This window comes from Daphnia magna, linkage group LG4 (assembly GCF_020631705.1).
Source record: "Daphnia magna isolate NIES linkage group LG4, ASM2063170v1.1, whole genome shotgun sequence".
NCBI lineage: Eukaryota > Metazoa > Arthropoda > Branchiopoda > Diplostraca > Daphniidae > Daphnia > Daphnia magna.
In genome coordinates, this window is record NC_059185.1 from 6,276,552 (window position 1) to 6,299,555 (window position 23,004).

A 23,004-nucleotide genomic window follows, 5' to 3' on the forward strand; every position below is an offset into this window, starting at 1 on the left:
ACTTGCCTGTCTTATAAGATTTGACAATCCAACCATTTAAATTCCTGTATTAACGATTGCTGTATATCAATATATGAACAGCTGTCCGACTAATGAAGGCCTATGTGTTTGTTTTATATAACTTGTTTCACGTGCATGCACGACCCGCTAGTTCTATTACTAATATTACTCTCTCTGCGTCATACTGAAAAAAAAAAAAGAAAAGAAAAGCCAAAGGGATATATTGCCTTCTTAGACGGGCGTAGAGAAACCGGGAATAGGAATGGGAACCAATCAAAGGACTTCGTTTGTGGCACGTATACGCTTGAGGCTAAGTTTCGTCTGCAGAGAACCGGTTACCCAGAAGTTCTCACATCTCCAGCTAGGACTGGCTGGAACTTGCAGTGTTCTAGGCACCTCTGGACTTGCTTTTCCCTGCTCAGTCTTCCTCACTCCATCGCGGCTTACGGTAGTCTGTTTTCAGACAGCTGTACTCTTTTCAAGGATTAAGACAACTACTATTGGCTGGTGACACTAATCATCACCAGCAATTATCGCTTGTTTAAGCTAAACAAACTGAACTGTTCAAGCCAAGGACAACTAGTAACTACTCGACAATGACTGACATGTAAGTACGGGCTTTTTGTTTGGGCCATCTTGTCCAACTTGTACATTGTTAGAAATGGTTTGTAGGCAATGGCTAGCGTTCACTGACACTAGTAAAACTTTATTTTCGTATTCGTTTAAGTTTACAGGCTGAAAACGTAGCTAAGAATAGAGTTGATTGACCTTACTCTGTTGAAATCCAGGCTGTGTGGTTTAGTGGGTGGAAAAAGGGGGTCGGTTTTCTCCATTTCTTTTCTCTACGTTTCTCGTGTCCAGAGGGCGCTGGGTACAGCCAAATTTACCGTTAGGGCATACCTGGAAGAAAGGGGAAGAAACGAAAAGAGACGAAGGAGGCAACAGACGAGACGAACGTATTCATGTGTCCCACTGGACTCAATACGAGACTGCTTCTGGCGATTTTTCTTTTTGTTTCCAGGTGGCGGATGGTAAATGGAAAGCCTTAAAGAAAGTATTTAAGTCAATCGATGAGAAACTTTTTTCAAATGTAGCCAAGTTGCTTCAACTCAAACCGACTGCTAGTGTAAAAAAAAAAAATAATGTGTTGCTTGACCGAGATGTCGTAAAAAATTAGAAAAAACGACCACAAGAGGACGTTTAATCATAAGAAATTCAGCAAACTGTGAAATTCTCTTTACAGAGACTTGAATGCTAGTATTTGCTTTTGAAAATGTCTGTCATTCAACATTCCTTCCTTGCACGTACGGCTTGATGCTGTGCCAAAGATATCAATTTACGGTGACCTCTTTTTAGCCTCTTTCAAAGGCTTGTCGGGGTGTTCACTTTGCACCGGCACACAAACACATTAAAACGCTTTAGTATACAAGTTGGTGAATTTGAGTGCCCCTGTAAGGCATTGTAAAGGAATGCCCCACAGTACATTATTGAACTCAAACATGTTTCACTGTAGACATAGGGATGGAAATGTAATGTAAATGGGATAACACAACGAGCATCCATTCTATTGTATCAATAAGGTCAAAAGGTGAAGACGGGCCACTAAAGGAGCATTCACCTTTGCGGCCTTCCGTAACAGTATCACGTACCCACTCGCCTTTACTTGAATTGATAAAATCTCCCATTTTTGCTAGTTGCACTTTTCAGACGAATGTCGCTTGCAAAGTGCAGTTCATTTGTTACGTAACATTTTCCAGTTACATCTTCCTTTTGTTAAGTGAAATGGAGAAGAAACGTACACAATGTTAAGTGTGATTTCCGTCTTGTGTTCTAGGATTTTGCATGGTATGGGACCTTCTCCCAGTGCAGACTTAGTTGGCTCGATTCTTGGCGTCGAAGCGGAGGACAATGACTTCAAGCAACAACGGTCGACTCTCCGCAAAACCAATTCCAGTCGTATGGTCACGCCTGAAACTAGGAACGGCTCGCATTCCAAAAGCCCAGAAGATTCGGTTGCCAAGGATCCACCTATGCAAATCGTTTGGCGAAATGTGTTGGTTTTTATCTATCTTCATGCTGCTGCCTTGTATGGATTCTATCTCTGTTTCACGGCAGCCAAACCGTCAACTCTTGCTTGGTGTAAGTTTTCAATAATATCATCATATAGAAATTACGCTAATAAGCTAACTCATCTTGTTTGGCGATGTAGCGTTCTTTTTGTTTTTGTTCGGTGGTTTCGGCATTACGGGTGGTGCTCACAGACTTTGGGCTCACCGTTGTTACAAGGCCAAATTGCCGCTGCGTATCTTTGCTGCTGTTGCTCAAACAATTGCCGTTCAGGTAAGGATTGCAGGAAACAAAGGAAAACTCCCTAGCTTTAACATGTTTGTTTTGTTTTTTTCTATCTCTTCCTGTGTATCTATTTATCTACAACCGTTAAGAATGATATTTACGAATGGAGCAGAGATCATCGTGTTCATCACAAATTTAGCGAAACTGATGCTGACCCGCATAACGCTCGCCGTGGTTTCTTTTTTGCTCATGTCGGCTGGCTTTTGTGCAAAAAACATCCCGAAGTCATTCGGCGTGGAAAAACTGTTGACGTGAGCGATCTCTTGCAAGATCCCGTCGTTGTTTTCCAGCGAAAGTGAGTACTTGCCTTGGCCTGAATTATTTGATGGCGGTTATTAAATGATCGTGACAATTTTTTTTTACCTCAAAGGTATTACATTCCTTTGGTCTTGACTCTCTGTTTCACGATGCCAGCAGTTGTGCCATGGTACTATTGGGGCGAATCGTTCAAAACGTCTTTTTTCGTCGCTTCCATCTTTCGTTACGTGTTCACGCTCAACGTTACCTGGTATGTCTGTTAATAAGAGTTTATTTAAACTTTTTGCATGTCTAATTCAAATTTTACAACTAGGCTGGTTAACAGTGCAGCCCACATTTGGGGTAACCATCCCTACGACAAGTGAGTCTATCCCCCAAAACATTACTGTTAGCGTGTAACCTAAATGTTGGTTTTCCTTTATTATACAGAGGTATCAATCCTGCCGAAAACCGAGCAGTTGCTTTCCTGACATCTGGCGAAGGATGGCACAACTACCATCATGTGTTTCCCTGGGACTACAAAGCAGCAGAACTAGGAAATTACAGCATGAACATGACGACAGCTGCCATCGATTTCTTCGAATGGCTTGGCTTGGCTTACGACCTGAAAAGCGTGCCAGACAGAATTGTTCGCAGTCGTGTTCATCGAACAGGAGATGGCTCGCATCCCTTTTCCTTAGAAGACAGTGAATTTACAGCCGAAGACATTAAACAAGAAGAAGAGTTTTGCGAAATTATTCCGCAAGACACAAAGAATTAGTGGGAAATTGGCTCTTTTTTTTTTTCCTTTCCCCTCATCACTTGGCGCTCAGTTGTTGGTTCTAAGTAGGTGTTTAATGCCTATTTTTGGAACGATGGAGAATTAGGGCATGTTTTGACTAGCTCTCCAAAGTTTGTTTAGAAATATTGAATCTTTACCTTCACGGATACTAAAGCTACACTGCTCAAAGGTCTAAACAAAAAGATACAATTTGTCCATCGATTGGAACGTAACTTTTTTTACTTGTAATTTGCTCTAGAAGAAGAGAAAAAAAAAACTCAACTGTTTGTATGTCACAGGTTTTATTTCCAAGTAGATCCAAATAGACCTTATTAACTATTTTTTATTAGCAATTTTTCGGAATAGAAACTCGTGTAAAATTTAAATTCTATTTTTTTGTTTACACTTCCTTTCCTCTTTCTTCTTGTACCATCACCAAACTTATGTAATTGAATCCTCGTGCTCATTCGTCAGAATGACGCACTCCGGATACAAAGTAAATCTGTGAACACAAGAAAATACAGTTAATTTCATGTCAATTTCTTTCAAAAGTTATTCCTTTTCGCTTTCGACCTAGTAAATTCCGTCTTTGACATATAAAACTATGTTCAGGCCCTTTTTGGTCAAGACAGCAAAATAGCCACAGGCGACATGATCTCAATGCAATTAATCAGACATAACGATATTTCCCATGTTTACCATACCCTGTTAAAGACGATCGTCTGGAAAAGCTCCCCTCCTTTAATCCTGCTATCTAATGTCGAGCGACCACCAGGATACTTGTCGATAAAAATGGTGTGGGTATAGAGTCCACAATTTTGTCTCGGAAGCACCTTATGTAATTGAGAGCCATTTTACGTTTGATAAAAAAGCATTACTAAACCGCAAAAAAAAAAAATAAAAAAAAATGTAGAATATTTTATCGTTAATATACCATGATCCCCCTATGGATAAATCCACGGCGCAGTCGAGCAGGTCTTAAGTGCGGATACTCCTCTGTAGACCTGTATTGAGTATGCAAAGGAGCCACTTTTTATCAGATGATTAGAAAACTGAAAAAGATGGTTACTTACGTGACATGAATATTCCAAAGCTTTTTCCACATTTCGTACAGCGCTTCATGGACAGGATAGACCCCTGAGTGATGTGGAGATACGGAATAACCAGAGTCTGTTGGAATGCCATGTTCCTAAGAGAACGTTGGATAATTTTTCAAGCTCAACTTATGTTTTCAGTGCAGAAAGGAGATTACAATCGCAAATTTTTTATTAAGAAGCATATCTGCTTCCAATAAGGAAATATTCTCATATAGGTGTGGTTGCTGGTGACTCCACATATGCCCAAACCACGTAAACTCATTGGCGTGTTCTGGTAAAAATAATAAAAAATAAATAAATAAAATAATTTTATTTGTTAACTGGACAAACGAATGAATGAATAGAAAGATATTCATCTCCTTTGTTCTCTTCGTCAGTTCCATGGTTAAAGAACTTGCCGGAATATCCCATATTAAATCTGAAGCCAGGAACAATCGTTCGAATACGATTTTGGGTATTGATGATGCTCTGTCACAAACGTAACAAAAGGCGATAACGCAAAGCTTTGACTTGCACACTACGCAGCAATCTGTAAATGGCTCCGTATTAATTGGTGGAAGAATTGTAGACTTACCTCCACATCACTTGGGAGTGAGGCGTGTGCCTTTCTGGCCAACAAAGATGTCGTCTATGTCAACTTGAATGTAGCGTTGCAAGCTTGTTGACAACCGCCCATGTGATAAAAAAGACATGGCATCTAGAAAGAGAAGACGGTGGAGCCAGAAGTCTAACCCAGATCCAAATAAGATTCGCTGAATTCCATCAAACTCTCCACAGTCCTGAAATATAAGTTTAAATGGAGTATAACATATCGTAAATCTAGGAGAGATAACTAATTGGCATTTCGTTGATCTGAAGTTTAAAAGGACAAAAAGCTCGAATTGTCTTCAGTGATTTTAGTAGTTTCGAGGGAATGATAGGGGATTGGTACGATAGTTTTATACCCGAATAACTGTAATGGCGTTCGAGGACAACTGTTCAATAGTTCGGGAGTAAGAGACCGGTCTAATCGTCAAGGATATGATTGTATTCTCGGACAATGGGTGATGGGGAATGAGGATGAAATGACAAAAGGAAAATGGAGGGCACCTCACTTCGAGGTCTCGACGCAACACGTACAGGAAAATAGATACGTGTACGAAAGGGAAGCTAACCTCACTTCGAGGCTGGAGAATAGCACTAAGTTACAATAGTACTATGGGAAAAGGACTCAACGTGGGCGTACACCACATAGGGACTGACTCGCGTCTAACTGCTGACTTCCAGCTTACTCTTCTGACTCTCGTCTCAGACTAACTGACGCCATTACATGTCATACAAGTTCAATACACTACAATACTAAAACGCGGAAAGAACATGCGGGAAATGGAAGCAGTGTCGCCAGACCATACTCCCCCGAATCGGATGGGTCGTTAGGGCGATCCAGCGGATGAGCCGGTCTTCAGCAGAGCTAGCTGTCCAATTCCTCGTCGAAATAGGCCTCTCTCAAATTGAACGTCCACGACACGAACTAATCCGTCAGCTCCGGGATAGGTTTTCGTAACCCTTCCAAGATTCCACTGGCTTCTTCTCAAAGAGCTGTTGATTTCGAGTACCACATCTCCAACAGCAAAATTAGGTTTCGGGTTCTTCCATTTGGAACGGGAAACCAAAGACTGCAAATAAACTTTCTTCCAAATGTCCCAACACAGATTGAGTACACGTTGCAAGTATCTGTATCTCTCTCGAGGTAGGGCGTCCTCAAAGTGGCCGACGGGTGGGCACGCCGTGTTGCCCCGGTTCAGAAAGTCGGCCAGAGTTAACGGTCGGAAACCGGCTGGATCATTGCTCGCGGCTGTCAGCGGTCGCCCATTCAATAAGCCGGCTACTTCGTATAATAAAGTACGTAACGTTTCTTCAGACGGATACTGCAACTTCAATTTCTCTGCATCTAACGCTCAGTAGAGTGCCCTTTTGGCGGTTCTATTTCTAGACAGGCCTACGTCCAGTGGACCGAACAGATCGCAAGCTGTTCGCGTGAAAGGCGGGGTTCCTGCTTCCAAACGTGATCCGTGAAGTTCCGCCATGAGCTGCTCACCCGGCTTGGCTCGCTCTCTTCGACAAACGGTGCATTCCCGACGAACCTTCTTGACTAATTCCCGACCGCGGGGAATCCAAAAGTGTTGTCTAATAAAACTAATTTGGTAGTCAGTCCCGACGTGTTTGAGCATCAAGTGGAAAGCCCTGACAACGTTCACGGTAAACTTATGTCCTGCTGGGAGTACAGGAGGATGAATTTCTTCGTAAGGCAGTTGAGCGCGTCCAGCTCTACCCCCTAGCCGAATTAATCCGTCCTTTCCGAGTATCGGTGATAACGTTAACAGACTTGAGGTGGAAGGGATCCACTTTCCTTTCTGTAGACAACTAAGCTCTGCAGAATACACCTCCTCTTGACCCCGTCGTACAAGTTCGAGGAAGGGGTCTTGCAGCTTCACCAACGCTGGGATCTCCTCAACTGTAATCTTCATCTTCTCCCAGTCCAGCGCCGACGATTCGCACTGGACCACGTTAGCACGAACTGGCCGAATCTCTTCAACCTCCACCATCCAGGGCAGATCAGCTGGCCAACGATCTTCGGGATGTTGTAGGAATTCTACGCCACACCACCAGTAAGACGGAAAGATCTCTTCTCCGAGCGTGGAACGGGTCGCAACGTCTGCCGGATTAATCCGACCTGGCAGAAACCTCCACTCCTGTGGCTCTGTCAACGTTTGAATCTCGCCTTTACGGTGACTGACGTACACTTGGTATTTGGATGCAGTTGCTCTGATCCAGTTTCGCACGGTACTGCTGTCCGTCCACAAATAACGTGCGTGAATGGTACGAGTGAGAGCCATTTGTAGGGTACGCACCAATCTAGCCGCCAGCAAGGCTGCGTTCAATTCGAGTTTAGGGATGGAAATCGTCTTTTTCGGAGCCAGCTTCGTCGACGCTCGTACATGTCGGACTAACACCGTTCCATCGACGTACACGTTTCTCAGGTAAACCACTGCAGCGTACGCCTCTTCTGAAGCATCTCCAAAACTGTGCAACTCCGTCCGAACGATGAAATCTTCCCTCTCGAATAGACAACGTGGAATCTCTAAGTCGTTGAGCTGCTTCAATGTCTCGAACCATTTCTTCCACCACTGCTCTGCCTCTCCGGTCACCTCGTCGGTCCATTAAACCCCTGGATCTGAAGCTCTCGGAGGTTCACCACGTCGGTAGTAGGATTCCAGTACACCCCAAGCACCTTTTCTTCATGGTCTCCGTCAAGGGAACGTTCTTCAACGAGACTAGCTTTGACGTCGACGGACAGCAGGTTCAAGAACTCAACGGAATTTGAGATCCATCCTTGGAGATATAGATCACCTGCCGCCAACGCCTCTTGAACTCCAGTCGCTTATTGAATGGCAAGATGGATTGTCTTCGCTGAACTCAAATAATCGTCCACGTACATCTTGTGTTCAATGGCTTTGGACACGAACGAGGGTCCGGCAAAATCAGCTGCTGCTCTTCGAGTAGTGGCGATTGCAATAAATGGGGAACAGGTGGCCCCAAACGGTAGTCTCCGCATCTCACATAGTCGCGATTCTGTTTCTCCTCTTCGGTTCCACAGAAAACGAAAATAACGTGAGTCTTCGGTCCTAAGACGAATGCGACTGAACATCACCTCTACGTCGGATGCCCAAGCGATTTCTACCTCACGAAATTTGATGATGACGGACGTTAACGAATTCTGTAGCGCTGGACCACTAAGTTACAATAGTACTATGGGAAAAGGACTCAACGTGGGCGTACACCACATAGGGACTGACTCGCGTCTAACTGCTGACTTCCAGCTTACTCTTCTGACTCTCGTCTCAGACTAACTGACGCCATTACATGTCATACAAGTTCAATACACTACAATACTAAATGCGGAAAGAACATGCGGGAAATAGAAGCAGCGTCGCCAGACCAACAACCCTCCGTAAGCAGCACTATCTTCTGGGGCTTGAATAGAGCCCATAGCCAAGGGTTCATACGTGGAATGGTTAGGCGAAAACACTGTCCAGTCATTCCCAGGCAAAGGTCCCCAAAGTACGTCACCCCCTCGGGTTATCCTAAGCACAGGAGAATCTGCTTTTAACTCGGCATCCTGTATGTCAAAGTAAATATGAAAATTTTAAGTAACAGTCGTGGTGGAAACTGCTTTTACCTTCAATTTAAAATTTGTATGGATATGTAACGGGAAACCGCGAAGCTGGGCCTTAATTAGACTTTCTTCCCGTGGAGACATAAAACCTATTATTCCAACCTGAAATTGGCGAATTCAGTAAATGCCTTTCAGCTCATTAGATATGTGTCCTTAAAAAAAATCACCTGATACTGTGTGCAGGTGGCCTAGTGGTGACACGATTTTCTTTTTTAAAATAAAGGTGGCGCAACGTGAATCGTAATACGTTTTCAGTCAGCCACGTGTACCAATACCATTGGAGCGATTTTACTTGATGAATAACCGGTTATTAGTATGAAAATGGAAAGTTTACGTGACAAACGGTTCTAGAAATTTGTTTGCCTACATTTTATATTGCTTGATTTAATTTTGGATACATATTGGCTTCATTCTCGGACTCAAACTTGCCTGTCTTATAAGATTTGACAATCCAACCATTTAAATTCCTGTATTAACGATTGCTGTATATCAATATATGAACAGCTGTCCGACTAATGAAGGCCTATGTGTTTGTTTTATATAACTTGTTTCACGTGCATGCACGACCCGCTAGTTCTATTACTAATATTACTCTCTCTGCGTCATACTGAAAAAAAAGAAAAGAAAAGCCAAAGGGATATATTGCCTTCTTAAACGGGCGTAGAGAAACCGGGACTACGAATGGGAACCAATCAGAGGACTTCGTTTGTGGCACGTATACGCTTGAGACTTAGTTTCGTCTGCAGAGAACCGGTTACCCAGAAGTTCTCACATCTCCAGCCAGGACTGGCTGGAACTTGCAGTGTTCTCAGCACCTCTGGACTTGCTTTTCCCTGCTCAGTCTTCCTCACTCCATCGCGGCTTATGGTAGTCTGTTTTCAGACAGCTGTACTCTTTTCAAGGATTAAGACAACTACTATTGGCTGGTGACACTAATCATCACCAGCAATTATCGCTTGTTTAAGCTAAACAAACTGAACTGGTCAAGCCAAGGACAACTAGTAACTACTCGACAATGACTGACATGTAAGTACGGGCTTTTTGTTTGGGCCATCTTGTCCAACTTGTACATTGTTAGAAATGGTTTGTAGGCAATGGCCAACGTTCACTGACACTAGAAAAACTTTATTTCCGTATTCCTTTAAGTTTACAAATTCCGCTTTTAATATATAATGTGGAACTGTCTAGCAGAAGTGGAAAGTTAAAGACTTTCAGAAATTCTTGGACCATTTTTATTTTTTTTTTATTATACAAGCATTTTTAAATTAAAATCCAAAAAATGAACTTTGCATTAAAATTAATTCTACGCACGATAAAAAAATTTCTGAATGAAAAAATATTCAAACACCTTAATGTAACAGTTCAAAAGGGGTAGTCCCATAAGAGCCTACGTTAAAGTAGGCCCTCTAGTTACACACCCGGCCAGAGTTGCCAAAACAGACAATTCCAATTTTTGTCCCACTTTCGCCCTCTCGAGTACGCGTACCATATAACTCCTATACCATGGTAACAGTATCACGTACCCACTCGCCTTTACTTGAATTGATAAAATCTCCCATTTTTGCTAGTTGCACTTTTCAGACGATTGTCCTTTGCAAAGTGCAGTTCATTTGTTACGTAACATTTTCCAGTTACATCTTCCTTTTGTTAAGTGAAATGGAGAAGAAACGTACACAATGTTAAGTGTGATTTCCGTCTTGTGTTCTAGGATTTTGCATGGTATGGGACCTTCTCCCAGTGCAGACTTAGTTGGCTCGATTCTTGGCGTCGAAGCGGAGGACAATGACTTCAAGCAACAACGGTCGACTCTCCGCAAAACCAATTCCAGTCGTATGGTCACGCCTGAAACTAGGAACGGCTCGCATTCCAAAAGCCCAGAAGATTCGGTTGCCAAGGATCCACCTATGCAAATCGTTTGGCGAAATGTGTTGGTTTTTATCTATCTTCATGCTGCTGCCTTGTATGGATTCTATCTCTGTTTCACGGCAGCCAAACCGTCAACTCTTGCTTGGTGTAAGTTTTCAATAATATCATCATATAGAAATTACGCTAATAAGCTAACTCATCTTGTTTGGCGGTGTAGCGTTCTTTTTGTTTTTGTTCGGTGGTTTCGGCATTACGGGTGGTGCTCACAGACTTTGGGCTCACCGTTGTTACAAGGCCAAATTGCCGCTGCGTATCTTTGCTGCTGTTGCTCAAACAATTGCCGTTCAGGTAAGGATTTGAAGGAAACAAAGGAAAACTCCCTAGCTTTAACATGTTTGTTTTGTTTTTTTCTATCTCTTCCTCTTTATCTATTTATCTACAACCGTTAAGAATGATATTTACGAATGGAGCAGAGATCATCGTGTTCATCACAAATTTAGCGAAACTGATGCTGACCCACATAACGCTCGCCGTGGTTTCTTTTTTGCTCATGTCGGCTGGCTTTTGTGCAAAAAACATCCCGAAGTCATTCGGCGTGGAAAAACTGTTGACGTGAGCGATCTCTTGCAAGATCCCGTCGTTGTTTTCCAGCGAAAGTGAGTACTTGCCTTGGCCTGAATTATTTGATGGCGGTTATTAAATGATCGTGACAATTTTTTTTTACCCCAAAGGTATTACATTCCTTTGGTCTTGACTCTCTGTTTCACGATGCCAGCAGTTGTGCCATGGTACTGTTGGGGCGAATCGTTCAAAACGTCTTTTTTCGTCGCTTCCATCTTTCGTTACGTGTTCACGCTCAACGTTACCTGGTATGTCTGTTAATAAGAGTCTATTTAAACTTTTTGCAAGTCTAATTCAAATTTTACAACTAGGCTGGTTAACAGTGCAGCCCACATTTGGGGTAACCATCCCTACGACAAGTGAGTCTACCCCCCGAAAGATTACTGTTAGCGTGCAACCTAAATGTTGGTTTTCCTTTATTATACAGAGGTATCAATCCTGCCGAAAACCGAGCAGTTGCTTTCCTGACAACTGGCGAAGGATGGCACAACTACCATCATGTGTTTCCCTGGGACTATAAAGCAGCAGAACTAGGAGATGACAGCATGAATATGACGACAGCTGCCATCGATTTCTTCGAATGGCTTGGCTTGGCTTACGACCTGAAAAGCGTGCCAGACAGAATTGTTCGCAGTCGTGTTCATCGAACAGGAGATGGCTCGCATCCTTTTTCCTTAGAAGACAGTCAATTTACAGCCGAAGACATTAAACAAGAAGAAGCGTTTTGCGAAATTATTCCGCAAGACACGAAGAATTAGTGGGAAATTGGCTCTTTTTTTTTTCCTTTCCCCTCATCACTTGGCGCTCAGTTGTTGGTTCTAAGTAGGTGTTTAATGCCTATTTTTGGAACGATGGAGAATTAGGGCATGTTTTGACTAGCTCTCTAAAGTTTGTTTAGAAATATTGAATCTTTACCTTCACGGATACTAAAGCTACACTGCTCAAAGGTCTAAACAAAAAGATACAATTTGTTCATCGATTGGAACGTAACTTTTTTTACTTGTAATTTGCTCTAGAAGAAGAGAAAAAAAAACTCAACTGTTTGTATGTCACAGGTTTTATTTCCAAGTAGATCCAAATAGACCTTATTACCTTTTTTTTATTAGCAATATTTCGGAATAGAAACTCGTGTAAAATTTAAATTCTGTTTTTTTGTTTACACTTCCTTTCCTCTTTCTTCTTGTACCATCACCAAACTTATGTAATTGAATCCTCGTGCTCATTCGTCAGAATGACGCACTCCGGATACAAAGTGAATCTGTGAACACAAGAAAATACAGTTAATTTCATGTCAATTTCTTTCAAAAGTTATTCCTTTTCGCTTTCGACCTAGTAAATTCCGTCTTGGACATATAAAACTATGTTCAGGCCCTTTTTGGTGAAGACAGCAAAATAGCCACAGGCGACATGACTGAATGCAAAAAGAATTTTTGGTCTACGATCGCGAACGTTTTGAAATGTGATCCAAAAAGTACGCAGGGCAAGAGAAAGCTCGTCCTGCAGAGTTGGTGCCGGTTTCACCGGTTTAACCTCATTTTTGGTGTTTATATTAAACGAAATTGGAAGGAAAGGAGTGCCGTATCAAAATAAAACAACATCATTTTCCAACGGTGAACTACAGGGTGAGCTTGGTGGAGCCGATCTTCGATTAGCAACCAAATGTGCTGTGCGATAACTTTCCTTGATTGATTACTCAGCAAAGATATGACAAATACATTTCCTGTTTTGCGAAGGAAAAGTTGCTATAGCGGGCGGGGTCTAAATGGTTGTTTAATCACTTTTACTTTGATGTTGCGAAACTGTTTGTGGAACCAAACAAGTGCAATATACCAAACACTGTTGCGTCGCCCCAATTAAAAAATGTGTTTGCCTCTTGGGTTTAGTTGGTGAATGATGGAAAGGAACTTGATTTTGCGTTAGTAACAGCACGCTGCAATATTCCTCGCCTACCTTATGAACCCGTTTGGTGAAATTTTAAAAATATGGAACAGTGAAATCTTGCACATTGAACTTCTGCGTTGGGGCTCGTGTCTGAAAGTTTGTATCCTAGCATACGTACATTTCCTATTGGCTATTCAGTTGCAGTTATAGTGGCATTGCGATAAAGTATTTATGGCCTGTGACATTGCCTATCTGGCTTTTTTCCCCAAAAATGATGCGGTGGCTACAGACTACAAGCAAGTAGTCAAAAGTCTGCAAAACCAACAGATTTCTGAATTTCTCCATAGCATGACATGTGCCTTGATTAAATGCCCCCAAGTATAATACGAGGAAACCTTCGATCATACTGCTCACTAGGCAAAATAATTGCACGGTAAATCTCTGCTTCCGTGCAATTTCTTTACTAATTAAACATAAGAAACAAAAAATTATTTCCCATTGAATAGCCATCTATATGTGATTAAAGTGCTCCGTCACTAACGTCGGTCGTATAACATACAGGTAGTATTCAATTAGTCTAGTTAAGTTAACGTTTCAGTCTAGCTCACATCTGTTACAGCTGAAACTTTACCTAAATATTCGGGCCTACTAGCCCCGTTTTCAGCAAACCTTAAGAAAGTTTCTGGAACACCGAATTTAGTCTGCTTGCTCTTGATGTTATTAATGCACGCAGTTCGAAGCCGCTAAAAAGTAGTCTGAGGAACCATTGTGCAATTCGTTTCACTGCCTTTTTTGGCTGTACTGCTGGTCACTGATTAAACGGGTTTGTTTTAGATGGCTGATTTTGAATTGCAATTTTTTCCTAAAAATTTTACGTAACCTTTGTTTTAAAATACTTCAACTTCCGGCGTGTTTGTTTTTCTTTTATTCACGTTAAGGAAAATAGGTTTTCAAATTTCGTTAACCAAAAACATCAATTTGAATCTGAAAAATATTCCCATTAAAAATATTGTCAATGTTACGGGAATCGTTTGCTTTTATCGTTATGTACACGTGTATAACCAAAACGCTTTTGTACTACAAGAAAGATTGGAAAACGAAAGTGGCGATAAAAACAAAAAGAAAGGAAATAAATATTGCGCACCTTAGTACCGCCAGGTGACTCCAACCGGTTGGAGTCGAGATGTTTACCATTTCTGTTTTTCACTGGTTTCTCTGTTTGTCAAATTAAAACTCCTTAACTGCGGAGAACTGATTACGGAAAAAGGATTTTCTACTTTAAAAAGAAGTTACGAAATCAAAGTTGGGAAAAAAAAAATAGAGGAATTATTTTGAATGTCCGATCGGTAAAAAGAAAAAAAAATGATATCTGAAACACGGTAAAACAAGGGTGCGACGTTAGTTGTAACCCCCCCACCCCAAAAAAAAAAAAAAAAAAACAAAAACAAAAAACAAAAAAAAAAACAAAAAAACAAACAAAAAAACGAGAAACAAAGATAACGAATTTAAGCCAGGTAGAATCAGTCTTGCAACATGTTAATAAATTGGATTGAACCAGCCCGTTCCAGTTTTATTCAATGCCACTAGCGTTTTTAGATCGACAAACCTTTTTTGAATTCTGATAAAATTCGATTACACAGACAATTTTGAATGGCAGTTAAAAATAGTAATAAAATCATTTCTAGATAACAAAACGCATTGAATAAAAATGCAAATTGGGACACAAAATCGACGAGTATAAGTATGCCGTCATGAATTTTAACATGCACTTATCAACATTTCTCATACTAAAAACTGACAAAAGCAAATGTAAGCTCTAGCTTGTTGTAATCAGGAAAAATTTTGATTTTACAATTTTTCTCTCCGTTGTTGCGTGAATATAAATATGGTTATATAACCGTAACCAAGCCTTTAAGAGTTGTAAAGGAGGCAATAGAAGCATCACCTTAGTAATTATCGAATATTCGGCTCAGAAACTAGCAGCTAAACGGCACTGCGACGTAACTCGCTGGCTTACTCCAATTAAGTCTCTTACAAGCTACAACAAACCCCAGATTGCTTGCCCCTGGGGTGGCCATCGGCACCAGTAGTAGCGGGAATTGCTTATGTCACACTTTTGGTTAGCGTGATTTGAATATTTCCCACACACTTCTTTTGACACTTGGATTACAGAAATTACAGGTGATTATATTATATTGAACAGGGTGAATACAGTAGGCTATATTGTACTTGACACATGTATTTGCCTTCAAACAAATGTGTTAAGCCTAACTTTTTGCAGAACGGTAAGAAATACTTCGGCGTGATGAAAACACGAATGCCCTGGTCAGTGAAACTTGAATTTCTTCGGTAGCTTTTTGGGATTCCAAAATATCAAGCTGATGTCCATATCAGTCAATTAAATACAAAATTTTACATTTTCAAGGACAGAATGGGTGTTTTCCATTCGATTCTGTAGCGTCGGTGAACCACTACTGTCGGTAACCAGAGTGGCGATAGAACACGTACCCTTCAAAGCATCTAATTTAGGAAGTTTTATTTAAATTTGAAGAGTTCCATGGTCAAGTACGACGTACTTATCCGAAATGGCCTTGTCAAACGAATCATTTTAATAATAATAATGATAATAAAAGGTTTTCCATTCCAAATGGTAGACCAATTGTAAAATAATCAGTGTGGATTGAGAATTCTAATTTCCTTGGAACTGTCTGTTTAGAATTACATTCTACAATTGCGTATGGTAGAGGATGTGAATGGACAGTCATGGCCTTTGTCCATGCCTGCGGTTCCTCACCTCGCTTCATAGAGTTTAGTTCGTCTATGATGTCTACAGAAAACTTCCCCGACCACACGTATTTTACTTGAAAAGTCTCTATGAAACACGTAATGGAGGATCACTAGAATATTGCGAAACTTTAAAATGTCCTCAAGGGGACGGCGTTATAAAAAATGTATTGTCAAACATTGGTAAATCTTGTGCTGATCATTACTTATAACAAATGACATCGAGCTTGTTTAGAATTTAGAATGATCATGCTGGTATTTTAGAAGCAAGGTATATTTTTTCCGAGAGTTACAATGTTTATGTCATACATGCTTGCATTGGCAGTAGGTTTTCTTTCATTTTTCCTCCTGATTTTTATTTTCAAAATATTTTTGTTAATTATATGTTTTAACATGAAAAGGGAATTTTAGGAATAAATATTTTGTGTGGCGGTTGTAGGAATTTGGTTTCATCATGCAAAAAGAAGATATGTCGCCTCAGCACGGAATATGTTTATATCGGAACTTCAAAACAAAGAGATAATTTCATGGCCTGAGAGCATTTGTCGCGCGATTTCTAAAAACTGTACAGGAAACAGACTTGTCACAACAATTGAAATCATTATAATTCCTCAACTGAAATTGTTTATAGACTGTACGACATGCTTAATTGCCATGTGGTTACAAAAAATCCGATTAAAAAAGAAATCAATCCAAAGGGACGCATAAGCACATAAAACAAGCGTGGAATTAAGGATTGAAATAGATAGAATCGATACGTTTGCTGTTTATATTAAAAATACGGTAGTTCGTGACAATTTCGTCACGTCTGTTAAAATGATGATGGAAAGACCATAAATTCAAGAAATGCAGCAAACTATCAATTCGATCGCAGATAATAACGTGCATTTTAACAAACTGGAGCAAACAAAAGAAAAGAAAAAAACTTGCTGCCAACTGGATATCGACGTCTAGTTTGAAATTTGCACTTTTTGAATTACTATTATTGAAATAAAGCACTTGACGTCGAGTTGGTCAATTTAGCTTATGTGAACTTGATATCTCTTTCCTTTCCGATAGCCACATGAACACAAATCCAACATGAGGAATTCCAGTAAGAGAACGTCAACTGTGAACTTCATGCACGCACAAAGAAAAGCTGGGTTCATAATTTCTCAGAGAGAATTTGGCATCTCGACTGCCTGGTTATTAACGGGTCGGTCACTTAAGTCCTCTTCCAGCCAAAGTGGGATTGGATAACCGAGGCGTTTGAGCAATTTTTCCAATGCTATGTTATGTGTCATATAAAAGGACTGTAAAACATCAAATGTAAAAAACACTTCATTACAAATTCTATTACTGCAACGTAGCGATGTAAGTTGACTTAAAATACCTGAAGATATTTGGCCGATTGTGAATCCATTGTGGGATAGTGGCGTCCTTTACTCCGACCTAAACACTTGGTATGGTCACCATTCACTACTTGACAAAAGAAGCCTTTGCGCGCATCATATCTAAATATTATTTATTTATTCTCTTGTTAAAATCATGAAAGCCTTACGTTTTTTAAAATCTTCGTACCTGAGATGTAATGAGTAGTCGAAAATTGGCCGGATTTTTAGAAAATGCTGTAGTTTGGTCATGGAAGTGACAGGATCTAACCGAACTTGCTCGCCATCGATAACCGAAATTTGTTGTGGAGGAAAATAGAGCAACCAACGATCTAAATGGTGTGCATACATTCCTGGACTCAGACACCTACGAAATTCAGAAAAAATTATTTCAAATAAGCTTAACGCCCTAGAAAATTTATGAGAGTACAGGCTTAAGTTTAAATTTTGCATTAGCTAACGTTGCCCTAACCCAAAGTCATAGATACCTAAATCGAAGATCTCTCAAAGCTTTGGATTGTGCATCTCCGGCGGTGAGCACTTGATAGAACGTATGATTAAGTGCTGTGGGGTCACCATGAGATCTCACATGTTGATACCAACTATAAGCTCTTTTAGCAGGGGAAATTATAATGATGACCTACAAAAGAGTAAAAACTGTAATCTTGCTTTAATAAAAAAATAATTTTACTCTCTCACCAGTTTTGCTTTAGGTAAAAGAGCGTGTACCCGTCGAGGGACCAGCTCGCCGTCGAAATATGTTGCACTCTTCTCCAAAAAGAAATTTTGCGGTTGAATTTTTGGGTACAGGAAAGAAATTCATATACCAATCCAGTCCTACGAGAACATCATTGACAAACAAAAATCGATACAAGAATTAAAATATATATATAAAAAAAAAAAGCTTAGAACATCAAAATCAACTGATACCTCTGTAATAGTTTTTCCCATTGAAGAACTGGATTTCTTCAAAAGTCTCTGGACTGGGATAATTGCTTACTATAGCTGGGTGCATGGAGAGGAAAGTATACAGGGCAGTTGTACCAGTTTTTGTGGCCCTAACACCAGAAACCTGGGCAACTGATCACAGGTCTTATTTTGAGACCATATTTTCATATGGCGCTGGTCGTCGCAAGGATTCTGTTACAAACATGCGAATGAGTACATTTTTGAAAAAAAAAAAAAAAAAAATGCTTTAGAGATTCTTATTACCCCCACACTGGTTCGCTCTCCTCAGGATACATCCGGAAGTATTTTTCAGCCAATTGGAGAGCAGAAATGCTTTGGAATTGCAGATTGGTCCAACACTGCAAAAATTTTGTAGCTGCTTCAAAGGTGTACAAAGCCAGGCGATCGTTGCCATAGTTCGACATGTGAGTCATAAAGATGTTTATCTGGAACGAGTAAGTAGTTTTTAAGTAAAAAAAATTAAAAAATAGCGTAAAAGGAAAATCATGAAAACTATTATGATATTATGTTCAATATCAAAATATTAAAAACATATTCAAGGCTGCTTTCAACTTTTTTAAGCACGAAGCCAAAAGCAAGGACAAATTAATCAGACATAACGATATTTCCCATGTTTACTATACCCTGTTAAAGACGATCGTCTGGAAAAGCTCCCCTCCTTTAATGCTGCTATCTAATGTCGAGCGACCACCAGGATACTTGTCGATAAAAATGGTGTGGGTATAGAGTCCACAAGTTTGTCTCGGAAGCACCTTATGTAATTGAGAGCCATTTTACGTTTGATAAAAAAGCATTACTAAACCGCAAAAAAAAAAAAAAAAAAAAAAATGTAGAATATTTTATCGTTACCATGATCCCCCTATGGATAAATCCACGGCGCAGTCGAGCGGGTCTTAAGTGCGGATACTCCTCTGTAGACCTGTATTGAGTATGCAAAGGAGCCACTTTTTATCAGATGATTAGAAAACTGAAAAAGATGGTTACTTACGTGACATGAATATTCCAAAGCTTTTTCCACATTTCGTACAGCGCTTCATGGACAGGATAGACCCCTGAGTGATGTGGAGATACGGAATAACCAGAGTCTGTTGGAATGCCATGTTCCTAAGAGAACGTTGGATAATTTTTCAAGCTCAACTTATGTTTTCAGTGCAGAAAGGAGATTACAATCGCAAATTTTTTATTAAGAAGCATATCTGCTTCCAATAAGGAAATATTCTCATATAGGTGTGGTTGCTGGTGACTCCACATATGCCCAAACCACGTAAACTCATTGGCGTGTTCTGGTAAAAATAATAAAAAATAAATAAATAAAATAATTTTATTTGTTAACTGGACAAACAAATGAATGAATTGAACTCACGTAAAAGATATTCATCCCCTTTGTTCTCTTCGTCAGTTCCATGGTTAAAGAACTTGCCGGAATATCCCATATTAAATCTGAAGCCAGGAACAATCGTTCGAATACGATTTTGGGTATCGATGATGCTCTGTCACAAACGTAACAAAAGGCGATAACGCAAAGCTTTGACTTGCACACTACGCAGCAATCTGTAAATGGCTCCGTATTAATTGGTGGAAGAATTGTAGACTTACCTCCACATCACTGGGAGTGAGGCGTGTGCCTTTCTGGCCAACAAAGATGTCGTCTATGTCAACTTGAATGTAGCGTTGCAAGCTTGTTGACAACCGCCCATGTGATAAAAAAGACATGGCATCTAGAAAGAGAAGACGGTGGAGCCAGAAGTCTAACCCAGATCCAAATAAGATTCGCTGAATTCCATCAAACTCTCCACAGTCCTGAAATATAAGTTTAAATGGAGTATAACATATCGTAAATCTAGGAGAGATAACTAATTGGCATTTCGTTGATCTGAAGTTTAAAAGGACAAAAAGCTCGAATTGTCTTCAGTGATTTTAGTAGTTTCGAGGGAATGATAGGTGATTGGTACGATAGTTTTATACCCGAATAACTGTAATGGCGTTCGAGGACAACCCTCCGTAAGCAGCACTATCTTCTGGGGCTTGAATAGAGCCCATAGCCAAGGGTTCATACGTGGAATGGTTAGGCGAAAACACTGTCCAGTCATTCCCAGGCAAAGGTCCCCAAAGTACGTCACCCCCTCGGGTTATCCTAAGCACAGGAGAATCTGCTTTTAACTCGGCATCCTGTATGTCAAAGTAAATATGAAAATTTTAAGTAACAGTCGTGGTGGAAACTGCTTTTACCTTCAATTTAAAATTTGTATGGATATGTAACGGGAAACCGCGAAGCTGGGCCCCAATTAGACTTTCTTCCCGTGGAGACATAAAACCTATTATTCCAACCTGAAATTGACGAATTCAGTAAATGCCTTTCAGCTCATTAGATATGTGTCCTTAAAAATAATCACCTGATACTGGCGACAATATTTATCGAGTAGCTCTCTGTTCCATTTATCCATCGTCAGGTAACGATCCATATTTTCAAAGACTATCACTCCATATTTTCCTTTATCAACGTTAGTCAAGATTGGAAGCGATTTCCCTACGACCTCTAATTTGTACCTAAAAGGAGTTTACACAGGAAAATAGAGTTTGGCAATAAAAACTTCATCGTCCATATTTTTTACACGTAAAAAAAGGCATTTTTGGATTTCCTCGAAACCAACAGAAATCGGATTGGAAACGAAAAAAAAGATACAGATAAATTCTATGTAACCAAATAAATGAAGTCAATAATTACTTTAGGCGGTTGTGGACCAAAAGTTCAGCGATATCTCGTCCGAGATGTGAGTATTGTGTTTCCGCAAAAAGCAAAACTTTGGCATCAATTCTAGTGCGGCCTGGAGAAGCATGGCTTCTACTTCCCATTACGCTACCAAGGCGCAGACCATTTTCCCTCGTAGACGAACAATGGATTGATGGATCCAGTCGCGGTCCACGTAGAATACTATTGGATGAACGAAAGTAAGGCAAAGGCATGAACACAACAGGCAGATATAGCTGCATAACAATGTTACTGGTAATTGCATAGTATTTACGATTTGGGCCACACTTAACACACTCCCAAAAAATATACACAAAGTTGGGAATAGCAATAATTTATGTTAACAAAGTAAATAGTACTCCTTTGAAATGTTGCGGATTCTAATGGCTTGTTATAAGTTATAAAATGGGTGCTTTGAACTAAACTCGCAGATAATGAAGTCTATTACTTGAAAACGAAACTTGAACCATTCAAAATCTAAATCAACAAAAATTCCATGACTGAAACGTTCGCCATTACATGAGCAGTCTTTCATGAATGTGTTGGATTGTCAAGAGACCAACCTAGTTTGATAAGGGATAGTCAGCGGTATTTTTGAATTATAAACCGAATCAGATGGCCAAAATAGCAACCATTACAGAACCTTAGGATTAAAAAGTTTTCATGTTATTCTTTAGTTTTTACTATCAAGGTTACATACTGTATGTTACTTTACCGTTATGAATAATGTCTACTTACATATTGAACCGAACTGACGAGAGATGATAAGCTGAGTACAATACGAAAACGAGGCACAGGAATAAGAGGAAAACCACGCATCGACGCACAAGGGCCAAACGGCCCAAACAGATGCAACTTCGACCTAGTCTTGATGTCTGACGCATTAGCCACTTGTGCAATAGGTCGAACTTGGTGAAAACGTAGCTATTAACATAGTTGTTCTTTCTTGCATCGTGAAACGAACTTTCTTCATCAAGAAGAGCTACATCAAAGTCTTCGTTCATGACGCACTAACACAGAGAACAACGGCCTCTGAAACCGAACTTGAGGGCTCGTAATTTAGCTGACCGGCAGCGGTTCGATACAACAGGAAACAAATAAAAAAATAAATTGATTAAGAAAAAAGAAAAAAAAGAAAAGAGAAATACAACAGCCAGCTATGGGAATAGTTTCATTATTGTTTTGATGAATTTGAAACACCGTTGGTGCACTGTTGGAACACTTTTTCACTTTTTTGCGTTTGAAAATTGACCACCTCTTTTTGTGCTGCTTCCTTAAATGTGACCATTCCGTATTGCATTATGATGCTGATATCACCTGCAATCAGCATTCCCCTTGTTAAGGTAGCAAATTTCCTGCATCACGAATATCATTGGATGATGCTGCAGATCCAACTCTCTATGATAAGAAAGGGTAAGAAATACTAACAATTATATTTGAATTGAAGACTTCTACCTTTCATAATTAAAGTAGATTCGATAGCTTAGATGTAAATTTATCTAACCCTTAAGGAATGAAAATGATTTCTTAAAAAAATACCTGCTCAATGTGAATTTCAAAAAAAGGGGAGCGTGAATAATGTACTTTTTACATCTTCTTATTTTCATCTTCAATTACAGAGAATATCTTACATCTATATTACATCTTCAATCTAATCTGAAGATGATAAAGTTTTCACCGAAATATTTTACCTGGATATGCTTGCCTATCACATAAAACCCTCTTAATAAACTATAATGTAAAAAGAAACAAATAGATAATAAGAACTAAGATTTAAGAAAATCATTCAGTGTGTTATTTACCATAATGGAACTTACATTTCAGCGATATTCTACTGTCAATTATGACAACCAATACTTTTTCCCTCAGCGATGTGCGCAAAAATCTGAAATTTTTGAATAACTCAGAACATCGTCGAAAATACATGAGAAACTTGTCAGTACTAGTTACTGTTATTAAACATTTCTGAAGATTTCCACCATGAGGGTTGGCAACTTTTTTTGTTAACAGCAACTAGAGCTGGGCATGGACTACTATAACCAGTACGTCCAGTAGGGCTCGGCCCCGATCACATTCTAATC

The 23,004-nt window shown here is 39.9% G+C and overlaps 4 protein-coding genes across 7 annotated transcripts; 2 read left to right on the forward strand and 2 right to left on the reverse strand.

Annotated features, from left to right (window-relative positions):
- Nucleotides 1-364: 364 nt before the first annotated feature.
- Nucleotides 365-3,909, forward strand: LOC116922117 (acyl-CoA Delta-9 desaturase). The gene is made up of 7 exons (XM_032928544.2): nt 365-607; nt 1,835-2,139; nt 2,210-2,340; nt 2,442-2,647; nt 2,723-2,860; nt 2,924-2,971; nt 3,040-3,909. The coding sequence occupies exons 1-7, from the start codon at nt 597-599 to the stop codon at nt 3,368-3,370; spliced, it is 1,170 nt and encodes a 389-aa protein (XP_032784435.1). The 5' UTR covers nt 365-596; the 3' UTR covers nt 3,371-3,909.
- LOC123471506 (bifunctional heparan sulfate N-deacetylase/N-sulfotransferase-like) lies at nt 3,656-8,444 on the reverse strand. 4 transcript variants are annotated; one of them, XR_006646061.1, is made up of 6 exons: nt 5,622-8,444; nt 5,042-5,246; nt 4,623-4,935; nt 4,444-4,559; nt 4,305-4,374; nt 3,656-4,203 (listed from the first exon to the last, which is right to left on the reverse strand). XR_006646061.1 is itself a non-coding variant. In XM_045172945.1 (6 exons), exons 2-6 carry the CDS (start codon nt 5,047-5,049, stop codon nt 4,066-4,068), a joined length of 645 nt encoding a protein of 214 aa, XP_045028880.1. In that variant the 5' UTR covers nt 5,050-5,246; nt 5,412-5,447; the 3' UTR covers nt 3,656-4,065. The 4 variants fall into 4 exon arrangements, 2 of the variants coding, with proteins under 2 accessions (XP_045028880.1, XP_045028881.1); XR_006646062.1 differs by having other exon boundaries at nt 3,656-4,247; XM_045172945.1 differs by lacking the exon at nt 5,622-8,444 and adding an exon at nt 5,412-5,447.
- Nucleotides 8,445-9,504: 1,060 nt separating this feature from the next.
- On the forward strand, nt 9,505-12,465 carry LOC123466322 (acyl-CoA Delta-9 desaturase-like). The gene is made up of 7 exons (XM_045172940.1): nt 9,505-9,709; nt 10,392-10,696; nt 10,767-10,897; nt 11,000-11,205; nt 11,281-11,418; nt 11,482-11,529; nt 11,598-12,465. Exons 1-7 carry the CDS (start codon nt 9,699-9,701, stop codon nt 11,926-11,928), a joined length of 1,170 nt encoding a protein of 389 aa, XP_045028875.1. The 5' UTR covers nt 9,505-9,698; the 3' UTR covers nt 11,929-12,465.
- A 3,626-nt stretch (nt 12,466-16,091) lies between these two features.
- Nucleotides 16,092-22,923, reverse strand: LOC123471507 (bifunctional heparan sulfate N-deacetylase/N-sulfotransferase-like). The gene is given in 21 exon segments (XM_045172948.1): nt 16,092-17,127; nt 17,208-17,328; nt 17,396-17,572; nt 17,694-17,845; nt 17,905-17,995; nt 17,997-18,042; nt 18,136-18,258; nt 18,261-18,346; nt 18,418-18,599; nt 18,798-18,926; nt 19,024-19,093; nt 19,163-19,278; nt 19,342-19,457; nt 19,538-19,664; nt 19,771-19,974; nt 20,140-20,343; nt 20,404-20,502; nt 20,568-20,721; nt 20,900-21,106; nt 21,662-22,321; nt 22,741-22,923. Coding segments are annotated over 20 exon segments (2,808 nt in total). The 5' UTR covers nt 21,928-22,321; nt 22,741-22,923; the 3' UTR covers nt 16,092-16,989.
- Nucleotides 22,924-23,004: the final 81 nt, after the last annotated feature.